Here is a 13,870-nt window from a genome sequence, read left to right as displayed (position 1 = left end):
TCCCCTGGTACAGATTAAGACTACGTCCTCTTGTTCTATTGCTTATTTCCTGGAGAAGAGGCCAACTCCCACCTGGCTACAACTTCCCTTCAGGTAATTGTAGAGAGTGATAAGGTCTCCCCTGAGCCTCCTCTTCTCCTAAATAGGCTAAACAACAACAGCTCCCACAGAGATTCCTCATAAGCCTTGTGCTTCAGACTCTACACCAGCTTCGTTGCCCTTCTCTGTACTGGCTCCAGCACCTCTATGTCCTTCCTGAGTTGAGGGGTCCAGAATTGGACACAGTACTCAAGGTGCAGACTCACCAGTGCTGAGTACAGAGAATGAATTACTTCCCCAGTCCTGCTGGCCACATTATTCTTGATCACATTGGCCAGGATCACATTGGCCTTCTTGGCCACCTGGACACACTGCTGGTTCGTGTTCAGCTGGCTGTCGACCAGCAGCCCCAGGTTCTTTTCCACTGGGCCACTTTCCAGCCACTCTGCCCCCAGCCTGTAGTGCTGAATGGGGTTATTGCGGCCAAAGTATAGGACCTGGCACTTGGTCTTGTTGCACCTCATGCCACTGGTCTCAGTTCCTTGATCCAGCCTGTCCTTCTGCAGAGCCTTCCTAAACTCCAACAGATCAACATCTCCCCTAGCTTGGTGTCATCTGCAAATTTGCTAATGGTACACTCAATCCTCTCATCCAGATTATCAATAAGATATTGAACAGGAGTGTGCCCAACGCTGATCCCTGAGGGATACCACTAGTGACTGGATGCCAGCTGGGTGCAGCACTTTTCACCCCTCTGAGCCCAGCCCTCCAACCAGTTATTAACCCAGCACAGGGTGCCCCTGTCCAAGCTGTGGGCTGATAGCTTTTCTAGGAGTGTGCTATGGGAGACAGTGTCAAAGACTTTGATGACATCCAGGTAGACAAATCCTCATCCACCAGGTGGGTCACCTGGTCTTCCTTTGGCACATAGGGATGGCCTGCTCCTGCGCCTTCAGGATTTCTTTCTTAAAGTATGTGCAGCCTTCCTGGGCCCCATTTTTTTTAAGGGCTGCTTCCCAAGGGACTCTTCAAATCAGTGTCCTGAATAGGCCAAAGTTCACCTTCCAGAAGTACAGGGTAGAGGTTGTATTGATGCCACTCCTTACGTCACTAAGTATTGAAAACTCCATCACTTCATGGTCGCTGTGCCCAAGACAGTCTCTGACCATCACATCTCCCATCAGCCCTTCTCCACTTGTAATTAGCAGATCTAGCCGGGCCCCACCCCTGGTAGGCTTGCTTATGAGCCATGTCAGGAAGTTGTCTTCCACGCGCTCCCAAAACCTCCTACAGTGCCTCCTCTCCGCTATGTTGAGTTTCTGAAGACCTTATAGCCACCCACTGCAGCATTCCAGTCACACAAATCATCCCACCACATTTCCGTGATGGTGACTACATCAGAGCTTTTCTACTGCATGATGGCTCCCAGCTCCTCCTGTTTGTTACCCATATTGTGTGCATTGGATGCATTTCAGCTGGGCTGCCAATTTTGCCCCTAACTCTGGCATGCCACCCCCAATCTCATCTCTTGTGAGCCTGGTCTCACGCCTTTCCCTCTTCAAACCCTCTCAATCAGCCCTGCCAACTCATGGTCTAGAATCCTTTTGCCCTAAGAGACGGGTGAACCCCATCTGTCTCCAGTAGGTGTGGTGCTGTATAAACCTCCTATGATCAAAAAAAACAAAATTCCATTGATGGCACCCATCTTTAATTTTTAGGCCACTTGTTGATCACATGGGGTTTCATGTTCCTTTCGGCATTCATTCCTGCTACCAAAGGAATTGAGAACACCACCTGTACTCCTGTCTCTTCAATCAAACAACCCAGTACCTTGAAGTCCTTTTGATTATTTCGGTACTTCTCTCATCAATCTCATTGCTGCCAACCTGGACAACCAGCAGTGGATAGTAATTAGTGGAACAAATTTGTCCAGGGAGTCTCCTGGTGCTATCCCTTACCCGGGCCCCAGGGAGGCAGCAGACTTCCCTGTAAAATGAGTCTGGTCGGCATATAGGACCCTTAGGTCTGCTCAGAAGTGAGTCACTCACTACAACTACCCTTCTTTTTTTCTTAATAACTGTATTTGGGATCCATCTGGTGACTCTGTCGATAAAGGAGACCCCACAACACAGACTTTCTTTTACACTGATGTCTGCCTGACCCTTGAGATTCAGGGACACAAACCTGTTTTGTAAGGACATCTGGGAGGGCGAGGGATGCCGGGAGGGGATTTTTCTACCTCTCTGAGCTGTTTCTGACCCATGGTAAGAGGGTCGGGGCTCCTTTGACTCTTGTTGAGCTTCCATCCACTGCTTTGTGTTCATATTTTTAAAAAAAAATTTCTTTGGCAACAGTTTAACTTAGAGTTGCTGTAGAAATAGATGGTTTAGCGTCGAGACATTTTGAACCCCCGGTGCTGGCACCAATGTTTAAAGTTAGGGAACAAAGAAAAGAATAATAATAAAAATTTGGGGGGTAAAAAACAGTGGGTTTAGTATTCAAGCAGGTCGGCTGCTACACTGCCTGGCAAGCCTGGGGACTGTGCGGGGGAAGAGCAGGGAAGACCTTTCGGCAACAGCGCGCAATCAAGAAGTTTTTCCCCTACACCCCACCGCGGCCCGCACGCAAGCGCCGGCGAGGCCCCGCCACCGCCTGCCCCGCCGGCTGCGGGCGGTGGCGGAGCCTCGCAAGGGCCTGCCCTCTCCCCCCCGCCCCGCAGCCTCTCACCGTGCTCCGAGATCGCGCCGGCTGCTCGGGAGGCATCGCCCCCGGCCCGTCCCTCTCCCGCCGCCGGCCGCAGCGCCATGGGGAGCGCGGGCACGGCCCGCCGGGCCAGCAGGGCACGGGCCGCCGCCGGCCGCGCCGGGCAGAGCGCCGGGAGAAGCCGCAGCAGCAGCGGCCGCATGCCCGGCTGGGGCGAGCGGCGCTGCCCGCCGGGAAGCCGCGAGGCCGCCGCGGGTCTGGCGGAGCCACCGCACCCCTCGGGGAAGCAGAGGGGGAACGGGTCCGTGCGCCCGTGGAACTACAGTTCCCGGCAGGCTCCGCGCTGGGCATGGCGAGGATCGGGGGCGGCTGAACTTCCATTCCCCTCTCGTCTTTTTCCCCCCTGCGCTCGGCAGCGGCGGCGCTCGGCGAGGCCGCCTCGCTCACGGTGAACGGCGTGTCCTGGAACGGGGGGTCCGCGTTTCACGCCTTGCTTTCACTCGGTACCTGAACGAGAAGCCGCTGCCCCAGCGGACGCCCCGCTGGAAGCCCGCAGCTAACGGGAGTGGTTTGGGCTGGCGTCGCCCCAAAACATCCGGCTGTAGCTTAGGGCTGCAGAGCAGTAATTAGCATTAATTTAGCTGCGATATGGGGGAGGATAGGCAGTCTTGCTCTAAAATGTGCTTTAAACTCCTTCCTTTACACGACCCTTCGCACAGCCCCGAGTCCTCTGACCACTGGCGCTAAGGGCTCTGCTCTGGCCATGGTCTCCTGTCGGGAATGGACCTCAGGGGTGTGCAGGAGGCTGCTTCTCTGAGGGAATGTCGTGAATGGGTGTTTTAAGATCACTTAAGGGAAGAAAGGGGAGACACTCCTTTCCTGCTTAAATAAAGATTTGATGCCTCTTGGAAGCCAAATCCTGTCATTGCGTTCTCTGGGAGAAGCCAAGCTAAACAGTGCCTGGTACTTTTGCAAATTGGCCTGACCATGTAGACCAGATCTGAGGGAGCAGATTGTATATATTCATATAAAGATTCCTACTTTCATTTTTAAAGACAGTAGGGATGGTGTCATGACCCATCGGTAGCGTGGTGACATTCATTGTAAATTCTTATCATGCTGAACAAAAACATGGAACTCCAATGTTTTATTGTACAGTTGTCATCACTCCAGCAACCAGCCCACTCTATAGACTCAAGAAGTGTTGGGTAACAAGCCCTTAAATTCTTACAATACACTAGTGAAGGAGAAAATACAAGAGCAAAGGCTAAGCCCTTAGTTTTGTAGAATACACTTCAATAAGTTCTCATCTCGCACAACAAACTATTCAAAGGTGCTGGCTCACAAGCCACAACATCACTTCTCAGAGGTGCTGGCTAACAAGCCACAACACACTTCCTCAAGCTCCCCAAACCCACAACAAAGTTCAGTATGGAGTACGGAGTGGAATATGATAGCCATGCAAAGCAAGGAGGGAGAGAAATAAAGACAAAAAAGGGAGACGGTGAACGAAGAATATCACCAGTCCTTAGATCCTGCATTGGTCCTGCTATGAATGGTCTGGAACTGGGGTTGTGGGTTGAAGAAAGCGAAAGAGAAAGAAAGGAAAAAGAGCATGAGAAGGTCCAATCTGCTTCCTTTTATAGTTAACCTGGCATGCACCTCTTACGTAAACCAGAAGGGTTCTTTTCAACATGTTTTGTTCACACGTGCACAGCCAGACCTTTGAGCTCTCCTCAAGCAGGTGAGTCCAGGGGTTGGACTGAGCACAAGTTTCAAGGTGGAGCAGGAAGTTGGGCAGAACAGTGCTGCCCCACCTCTGTGAGTGGTCTTCATGTGGTCTTCCAATCATACCTTTTCCAGTGTAACAGTCAGAATGTTTGAGACAAAATGTGCTTATGTCATCCACAGATGGCATAAAGGATAGTCATGGTAGGGAGGAAGAAGCATGGCTGCTGGATGTTAAAAGCTGGATGAAAGAAGAGTGAAAAATGAGGCCAGTTTCTGTATTTGGCTTCTCTGTGCTTTTCCTTTATGGGAGACAAAATCTATTTGGAAATATTTTACCACTGCTTTGATCAATTTTGAGATGTGTTTGGCATCACTGTCTTTCACACATTATTTTTATTTCATCTGCATAGTTCTGTGGAGACCAAAGGCTGGATGCAACACACAAGTCCAGATTCTGTGGGATCGAAGAGAAGCTTTAGGACGAGGCTGCTGGCAGTCTTGCTTATTATACACATTTCGTTTGAATATCAACTATTGTTAGGATAAGTGGTCACCTCTTCCTAGCCTGTTTACATTGTCAAGCACAATACTTCCATAAAAATTTGATTATAGATCCTCCAGGGAAGTGGTGGATTCACCACCCCTCGAGATTTTTGAGATGAGACTGGATGTGGCACTTAGTGCCGTGGTCTACTAGCCACAGCAGTGTTGGATCAAGGGTTGGACTTGATGATCTCGAAGGTCTTTTTAAACCTGGTTGATTCTATGATTCTAAATACCAGGAGGAAATATTTTTGGTATTAAGTGTCTTTTTAAAAACATGAATTTAAAAAGCAGATTTGGATCTGAAACTGCTCCAAATCAATTCATTAAGTGTTTCACAGAAATCTCCAGCAAGAAAGCTCTAGGAAAGAAAATAATTTCTGTTGGTACGATTGACAGGGGAATGCAATGCAATGTTTAAGTTAAGGTAGCATTTAATAGTCCTCTTAACAAATGAAATACAATGCATTTTTAATGGAGCTAAAAATAGTCTTTAATACCCACTAACCTTGCACTAAAATGTCAATATATTCCTTGGTCTCACAATGTACCTGAATATACCATCTTCAGGAAGTGAGAAATTAAAAGTTCTTTAGCTGGAGCTGATAACAGTTCCCATGAGTTGTCCCTACAAGTCACAAAAGTGGTGTTAGAGGGAAATGTTCACTGGAGGACTAGAAAACTGAAGCAACAAGTGATTTTTCTGTTTGCCCAAATGCTCTGCAAGTTCCATAGAGGTCACTGACCTGGTGCCTGGCAGAAACTGGTTTTCACTACTGCTTAGGCTTGGGCTAAAGCCAGCACTTTATCAATTTTCTGTGGCCTTGTCTTTATTAAAAAGGGTTTCTGATTAACCTCTCAGCAGTACAGTTTTCCCTTTGAGGGAAAAAAAAAATCACATTATGACAGCTGAGTGACGCTAACACAAGAGAGCAAGCACAGTCAGCCCTGTGATTGTATTGGCTTACACAATACACTGTGCACTGCCTGTGCCTGTTAGCCTCTCACCCACCTTTCCATCTCTTAATCCAACCCTCTAACTTCAATGAAATTCTTTAGAGTGTAAGAGGATTCAGAGGTAAGATATTCCCACATCTTTCTTATAAAGTGAGTGATCTGGGAGAAAAGAGAGACTTATTTAGCTCCCAAATGAGGTAAAGAAGAAACAATGCTCTATGTCTGTTTTTCCATGAAACAGTGGCTGGCCATGAGTATTGGTCAGCTCATTACGCGATAGGTCACGGTACATATTATCAATACATATTATGTCTTATCTTAGTCAAGCAAGAGATATGGGGGGAGCTAGGAGTATTTGGGACATGACTCAGTGTGGGAGGTTAGGTAGTAAAGGGCAGGAACAGGATGTGTTGCAGAGAGTCATGAAGGGGACACTGGGATATTATGTAGCATGTGGGAGAGAGTTGAGGGTATTGTAATGGGAGGGCATGGAAACTATAGGGGAAGCTTGGGTTATTGTGATAAGAAGGGAGGATATAACTGATGCAAAACAAGTCTTCATTGCTGTCACTGCTGATACAGCATCTTGTCTAACAAGCAAAGAAGAAGAAACTGATCTGATAGTAATAAGAGATTTGCTAAAGAAACAAAAGTATGAGGTGCAGAACTACAGATAATGGGAAATGAGAGGTAGAGGACTGCCTGATATAAGGTAATTTAATGCAAAGATCATAACGCAAATAGAGTTTCCACAATAACTGGTATAAAAGGAAGAAGTACATGAAGATGCTATCAGATGTAGTTAATGAGTAGTAACTACATTTGATTGACATCTGGCATGAAAAAGAATAATATAAATGGATATTTTCATGATCTGTTGATCACAGGAAGTTCATTTACATTTCAGAAGGGGGGAACAGAACAGTGGAAGTCAGCTGAAAAATTAACTGATTACAGCAGTAGTTCTTCACTTGCTACCGTCTGAATAGCAGTGTTGTGAGGGACTGGTTGTGAGGCACATTGGCTAAAGATCAGCACAGATAATAACACAAATGCTCTTACTGTCAATGTAGTGTTCCAGACACTTCTGGGTTCTTGCAGGCTTTTTGAGGAATGATGACTGCTGGGTAGAGAGGTGATTCGCCTAATAAAGTGGGGCAAGAATATCTTTGCTTATTGGCTTGCTAGCCTTATAAGGATGGCTTTAAACTAGGTTACTGAAGGATGAAGAAGCAGTCCCATCAGACTGAGCTGGAAGAGAACTGGTAGAGCTAGAAGAGATGTACTAACAGAGAGATAGTGGTAGATAATGGGAAAGCAGATACAGGATAGTATGATAGCAGAGATTGTCCCTCTTTGCCTGAGCAAGCAGCCTGCTTGGGGACCATCCCAAATGCAAAGCCTGGCATGCAGAGGGACCTCAACAGGCTGGAGAAGTGGAACAACAGATGCTTGCTATGTGAAGTTCAACAAAGACAAATGTTAAATCTTGCATCTAGGACATATGGCTTTTGGCAAAAATGTCTGGATGCACATCTGCACTTACTTAACATTTTTTACATGACATTTTTTACTAACTTGTGTTATTGTTAGGGTGTAATCCTTTGCTCCCTGAACAAAGCATTTATTAGAGCTAGTTCCTTTACACATTTGCTCAGCAAATTGTATCTCACTGGCTAGTTTTCGTACTTGAAGCAGCAGCCATAGAATATGCTTTCCTAATCTATGCTTTTCCTAATCTAATCTTTCTTTCACTTGTCAGCACAGAAAATCCATCAGAAATCACCCAGGTGAATCCTCATGCTACAGCAGTTACATCATCCTTTTATAGTAAACAAACCAGTCTTCCCTATGTTGCTCCACTATCAGGTTAAAAGAAGCTATTTATTTCTTTAGCTTTGTTTCAGAAGCACAGGTTTCATCAACTTGATAAACATCACTTCATCTTCCAATATACAAGGTAACTACAATGCAAATAATATAGTGGTATACTTCTACTACTTCATATTTTGTGATATGAGTAGGTAGCTTTCTTTTTACTAAATATTATTCACACACAAAATTATAAAATAGAAAATAACTGTGATTTTGATAAGTGCAATCTTGTTTCTCTGATTCTTGACACAAGGAATGTGTATTTAAGCAAAAATTTGCCTGTTCTGGAGACCATTAAGTATGGCAGTCTGCAAGGTGAAGACACCATTCAGTTTGATAGGAAACCATCGCAGATTTGCAACATCCATACACTGAAATAAAAGCACATTTCTCTTTTAGGAACTTTACTAAACCCGATGGACTTTCTAGCTCCAAAGGTCAAGTTAGGTTTGATCTGGAATCTCCAGCTTCCTGGAACTGTTCTTATTTTCTGTCTGAAGCAGAGGTTTTAAAACAATATGTGCAAGAGAAAAGTGGACAGAAAGTGTTTTAACTGAAAAGGAGACACTGCCTGCAATTAAAAAAGTTTGAGTGAATATTGGCAGCTACATGCAGAAGTCATACAGCTGAGACACTAACTAGATCCTGCATTCCTTGAGCAAAAGACACTTTACTGGGAGTCTTAGGCAAGTAAAGAATGCAGTTTTGAATCCAAAATTCGTATTATTCCAGATGTGGGTGGGGGAAATACATATTCACTTACTAAACCAAAAAATCTTCATTCTCCATTGCTTGTCTGCTGTGTTTCTTGCTCTCCTCTCCCCTCTTGCTCTTCTGTCTCTCCCTTTAGCCACAAGCTTCTTTTTTTAGCTCTGGCTTTGTAACTTCCCAAGCTCCAGGTATTGCACAAACACACTGTGTGTTAGTCACCGCTATGCAGACTTTGTTTGTGGCCTTGTATCTATTTCCTTCTTTTATCTATGGATTTTCTGTAAAGTTAAGGTGTCTGTGGAATAGAGGCATGTTTAATGCATGTTTGTAGAGCCCAATGTCCAATTAAAAAGAAACAATCTAAGTTCCTTATTGCCAGGACATAGTACAATTCTTTCTGAAGTTCAGATCATCATTCCTCTCTCTGTACGCGTTTCTGGTGTGTGTGCACCTGTTTTACTGAGAGGAACTGAGACATTAGTTCACAAGCACCAGCAGAGCTTCAGGCAATTGCTCATTTAGCCTAAGGTGTGAATGTACCTGCCTTGGGGACTCTTCACCAGTCAATAAAGACAGAGGCTTCTCCAAGGGGAATCTGTTATTTACATAATAAGAAAACAGTTGTTCTAGAGACACTCTACTCTCTGCCCAGACAACTGAGATGGCCAGGACAACTAGGCTTGTGTCCTGCTTAGACACAGCCTCTAATCTGCATGTTGCTTAGGAAGTTCAAGTTATGTGAATGGATCGAGGCCTGAATTTTGTGATTACCCGGTTTAGAATTAGGAAAAAAGCTCTGTGCTCTAGCTCAATAATTCATACTCTGGCAAAGCCTCTTGAAGCCAGACAATTCAGTTCAACATCTACTCTCTAACTGGAGGCATATTTGTAAAATCTCCTTTCTTGAATGATATGCTAACCCTTGCCGCGTTGTAAGATCCTGCTGATGGCTGTGGCTAATGCTGCAAAGTTCAAGTGCTCAGAAAAATTCACACAGTGCAAGTTTTGTGATTCTGCCAAGTTAGGGCCTACCTAGGAAGAAATAATTAAGCAGTGTTGTTTTATGTTTCGCATGAGTTTTGAAATTGGTTTACCCCTGGTGTTGCTGGGCCTAACTGTGCAAAAAATCCCATTCATTGCTTTCATATCAGTCTCTTAAGATGTCTGTTTATATTTAACCTGAAGTTTAAAATGAAAAACCAGTGATGCTCAAAATACCTTTCCTACGAGCTATTCAGGGAAACAGTAACTTATTGTTTGAAGAAGAAAAGTGTTCCTGACCTCAACAGAAATGAGAGATCTCGGTTTTAACATTGGTTTAGCTACCACTCACACCTGGAGCAATGTGATCTGGCATCCAGTTTCTGTCACTGAAGTCTCTCACAGTTATTGGATCCATCTGTATGTATGTCTCTGAGGGCATTCACCATCTCTTTGCTGACAGTGGAGTTTCCTGATCCTCTTCTTGAGGCTCAAGGTTTTAATGTATGAAGTCAGAAGGATCCACCAATTCAAAGCCCCCTTATTTACAATCATCATTTTAACTTACACTGGATAAAATACATTAACTTGTGTCTGCATTCTAGTATTATGACAAAGCATGAAAAAGGAAACAAATACAATTAAAGAAAAACACTTAAACACATTTTGACCAATGGGGAAAGAAACAGGTTTTAATGCTCCAGCTTAGCACATTGATATGTCTTTAATGGATTATCTCTTACAGTTCTTATTCAATCCTGCAGACTTTTGCTGAGCCACTTTCAATTCACATTCACTCATACAGTAGCACTAAATGAGCTGCAATAACTGAAAGGGAGGAAAACATTTACAATTCCACTGGTAAATCTGTTTTTCAGTCCAGGTTAGAATAATGTTTTCAGCAGCCCTCTTGAAAGAACCATGTTTGGGTCATTTTGTCAGGCATCCAGTCTGTCTCCATGAGCCAGCATGTGACCATTATCATATATCTGTGAAAGTGGACTATGAACTGTTTATTACAGCTAGTATAAAGTGAGGAGACGGTGGGAAAAAACATCTCTCTGGGGCTCCAGAAGAACTGTATTTCATTTGGTCTGATCACAACAGCTCTTTGATCTTACCACAAGAATTTGTCCACATGTAGGAGAGAAAAAAATAGTCTTATTTTTAATCAGTTTCTGGGTGATTCTCATTTTAAGAGTAGAATTTGCCAGACTTGCTTCTATGTAAGAGAATCAATCTACAGCTTAAAATTCATGAAAGGTGACTTACACATGCTTTGAAACACTAAAAGGAAGGAGCTCAGACATACATTAAAATGTGCCCTGTCAAAAACTCTAGTTTTGGTGGGAAGCCAGGAAATCAGTGAATTTTTTGAACCCATAACTCATATTCAGTTCAAAATATTCAGTATCAGATATGCTTGCATTCAATTTTGACCAAATGCTATGATAACTCCTCATGTAACATAGCATGACATTGTGACATGACTGCTGTCTTTCTTTCTAATTTGCACTGCTTCCTAAAAGCTTCATCATCCTTATTTTGAGCCAACATATAAGCATCAAAATTGCAAGTAACAGTCAAATTGAAAATAGCAGATAAATAATGCTATGGGACATGTAGATGTTTTTCTGCTTGTCTTGGCAGAATGGCATCTCTACAGTCCTAAGAATAACCTTCCTCACGATGTAGGTCTCTGAGACAGGTAAGCTGCATGGAGACTTTCAAAAAGGGTGAAATCATACCCAGAAAAAGATTGCTTTATGCTTTTGGGACAGTTAGGAAGGCAATAATAGGATCCCTCACTTGAGGGACATTCAGTGAAAGAAGTGCTTTCCTGCAGTGATGTAATGTGGCCAGGACCTGACCTGTTCCCTTAATTGAAGAGGAGTGGGACCAAGCAGAAAAGACAGCGGGGGGAAAAAGCAAACTGATTTGTGGAAGGAAATGTTGAGCTGCACTTTTGTCAAATCTATGGGTGGGTCTACAGCAGACGTTACTGACTACATATTGTATTTGCAGGACTCCAAAGATTCCAGGGAAGTACTACTAATAAAAGTTGACTTGTCATATCCATGTAATTAGATTGATGATTAGGGAGATTTCAGAGCAAGAGAGACTGATTAGATAGACTGACTTCCCACAAGATGTGGCAACTTGAGGGGCCTTTGTCCTTTTGAAAATAACTCTGTATGTACTTGCTTTTCTAGATGTTATGTCTTACCCATTCAGCTCCAGTCTCAGTCAATATGCTATTTACATTTGCTGTCTAAACTTTTCAAAAATTGCGTGTTTCACAATCCAGTGTCTGCCTTACAGCTAAATCCGTTTTCACCCCAGTCTCAAATGACCCAAGTGCCATCATTATTCTTTGTGGCTGGTTGACATCTTTCAAATCATGGTCAAATTTCTGCAAAATTGAAATCTTTTCTCACTTGATTTTTATGACAACATTGACTCGTGATTCTCTTGTGTTTCGGAATTGCCATCGTGAATACCCTCCACTTTTTACCCTCCTTTGTCCAAAGCACAAGTTGCAGTCTTTATCAAAATCACTCCCAGGTCTTTCTCTCCTTCGTATTTTTCAAATTAAGATCTCAGCCTGACTTTGACAATCTGCCTATGGATGTCTGGCTTTCAGCCTACATGCAACATCATTAAACCCAGTTCATCCTCCCTCTCCATACTACTTCAGTCACAGTTCCTGTCTATCAATTAGTACCTATCACATAGGCATTATGTTTGTCTCAAACCTCTCAAAGCTCTTTTCTCAATCTGTCATAAGATGTGTTAGGCAGAAGTTAACTTTTTATCTAAGATGGAGTCTGGTCAATGTAAACTCTAATGCTTACTATTGAAATTCTTGTCCAGATCTGCATCTTACATCTCAAGTACTGACATTTTTTTTCTTTTTTTTCTTTTTTTTTTTTTTTTTTTTTTTTTTTTTTTTTTTTTTTTTTTTTTTTTTTTTTTTTTTTTTTTTTTTTTTTTTTTTTTTTTTTTTTTTTTTTTTTTTTTTTTTTTTTTTTTTTTTTTTTTTTTTTTTTTTTTTTTTTTTTTTCTTTTTTTTTCCTTTTTTTTTTCTTTTTTTTGACCTTGAAAAACACAGTTTAATTCCCCTGTGCAGTAATTTAGAAAGTCTTTGGAAATGTAATTTTTCTACACTTTCAACTTTGGCAATGTGACCTATCTTAAATTCCTCCACAGCTTCTGTATTTTAGCAAACAAGTCAAATGTCTTGACTTTCATTCTTTCTGGTTGATGCCTGCCTTAATTGTCTTTGGTTTAACACTCAGAAGGTTGATTTCTTTTCTGAAAGGTTTGTGACTTTATTTCTAAACAAGAGCTACTACTTGTGCCTGTACAGCTCAAGAGTAACAAGAGTCCAGATCTTAACAACCAGCCTTGGGTACTGGGAACTGGATGGCTGTGTTTACTGCGGCTGTACATCTGGATGAATATATTGTGCTTCTTAGCCAAGTAAACAGCCCAAAGAGAATACTGCACTAATGAATTTGTTCTGCTTCCACTACAATCTTAACTCATTCAGAAGCAGCTCAAATTATCTGTGAAAAATGTTACATTAGTACTCTGCAGACATTGAATCTGTATTTTTTTCCTGTGCTCCTTCTTCTGTTTGGAAAAAATTTGCTGTTAGCACCAGCAAAACTACTTTGTTTGTTGTTCTCCTTTAAACTGTTATTTATTATGATATTGCCAGAAAAAAAATCCCAAACAACAACAACAATAATCCGTACAACTGCTGAACTAGTAATACATGAAGAAAATCTTCTAAGCCTTTTAATGCTTGTCATATGGCTCCCTGGCATGTATTCTAGTCTGTCCATCTCAGATGGAGCTTCTCTGCTTGACAAATAAAAAGTCCCCACCACAAAAATCCCAAAGAAAATTGGACAAGATAACTTCTTGTGTGAGAAGTGCCATCATTTCAAGCCTTGACAGAAGAGCTGATATCCTTTGTAAACCTTTATTTTAAAATCTCATTTTAAATTACTAGTAGATCATTTCAGAAGGAACTCATAAGAATTCTAGTAAATCACGTCATAAAAGACACATCTTCTTGCAAATACATATTCCTGAATATTTTAAAGTTTACTTTCCTCCAAGTATATTTTCTAAAGTTGATTTCTGAGTGATTCATTGCATCCAATACTGCTGAAAATGACCAGTTTAACTACAAGATGACATCTATGCTGGTAGAAATCCAGAATGTAAAGCTGTATCAGAAGGAATTACCTAAAGAATTATGAAGTGGTTTAAATTTTATTTAAATGGGCTTTTTTGAAAGTGGCATTTTCGTGTTCTT

General features: G+C 42.5%; 2 protein-coding genes across 6 annotated transcripts in view; one reads left to right on the top strand and one right to left on the bottom strand.

Annotated features, from left to right (window-relative positions):
• AKAP7 (A-kinase anchoring protein 7) overlaps positions 1-3,267 on the bottom strand; it is an 88,512-nt gene extending 85,245 nt beyond the window's left edge. For 2 of the 5 annotated variants that reach the window (XM_027880598.1, XM_027880599.1), the window contains exon 1: positions 2,767-2,854. In XM_027880598.1, coding sequence (XP_027736399.1) covers positions 2,767-2,845 — 79 coding nt within the window. In that variant the 5' untranslated portion in view covers positions 2,846-2,854. Of the gene's footprint in view, positions 1-1,833; positions 1,915-2,766; positions 2,945-3,249 lie in introns of those variants that run through there. The other 3 variants (XM_027880601.1, XM_027880597.1, XM_027880600.1) reach the window with 3 other exon arrangements.
• A 2,739-nt stretch (positions 3,268-6,006) lies between these two features.
• EPB41L2 (erythrocyte membrane protein band 4.1 like 2) overlaps positions 6,007-13,870 on the top strand; it is a 144,050-nt gene continuing 136,186 nt past the window's right edge. Inside the window, exon 1 of the mRNA XM_027880578.1 lies at positions 6,007-6,094. The gene's annotated coding sequence lies outside the window, so the exon portion shown is untranslated. The remainder of the gene's footprint in view (positions 6,095-13,870) is intronic.

The sequence above is a fragment of the Empidonax traillii genome, unplaced genomic scaffold (genome assembly GCF_003031625.1).
Source record: "Empidonax traillii isolate 1590-97213 ecotype Southwest subspecies unplaced genomic scaffold, ASM303162v1 scaffold72:size2462915, whole genome shotgun sequence".
In the NCBI taxonomy this organism is placed as follows: domain Eukaryota; kingdom Metazoa; phylum Chordata; class Aves; order Passeriformes; family Tyrannidae; genus Empidonax; species Empidonax traillii.
The sequence above is the reverse complement of the archived record's forward strand: the minus strand, read 5'-3'. Positions and strand labels throughout refer to the sequence as shown.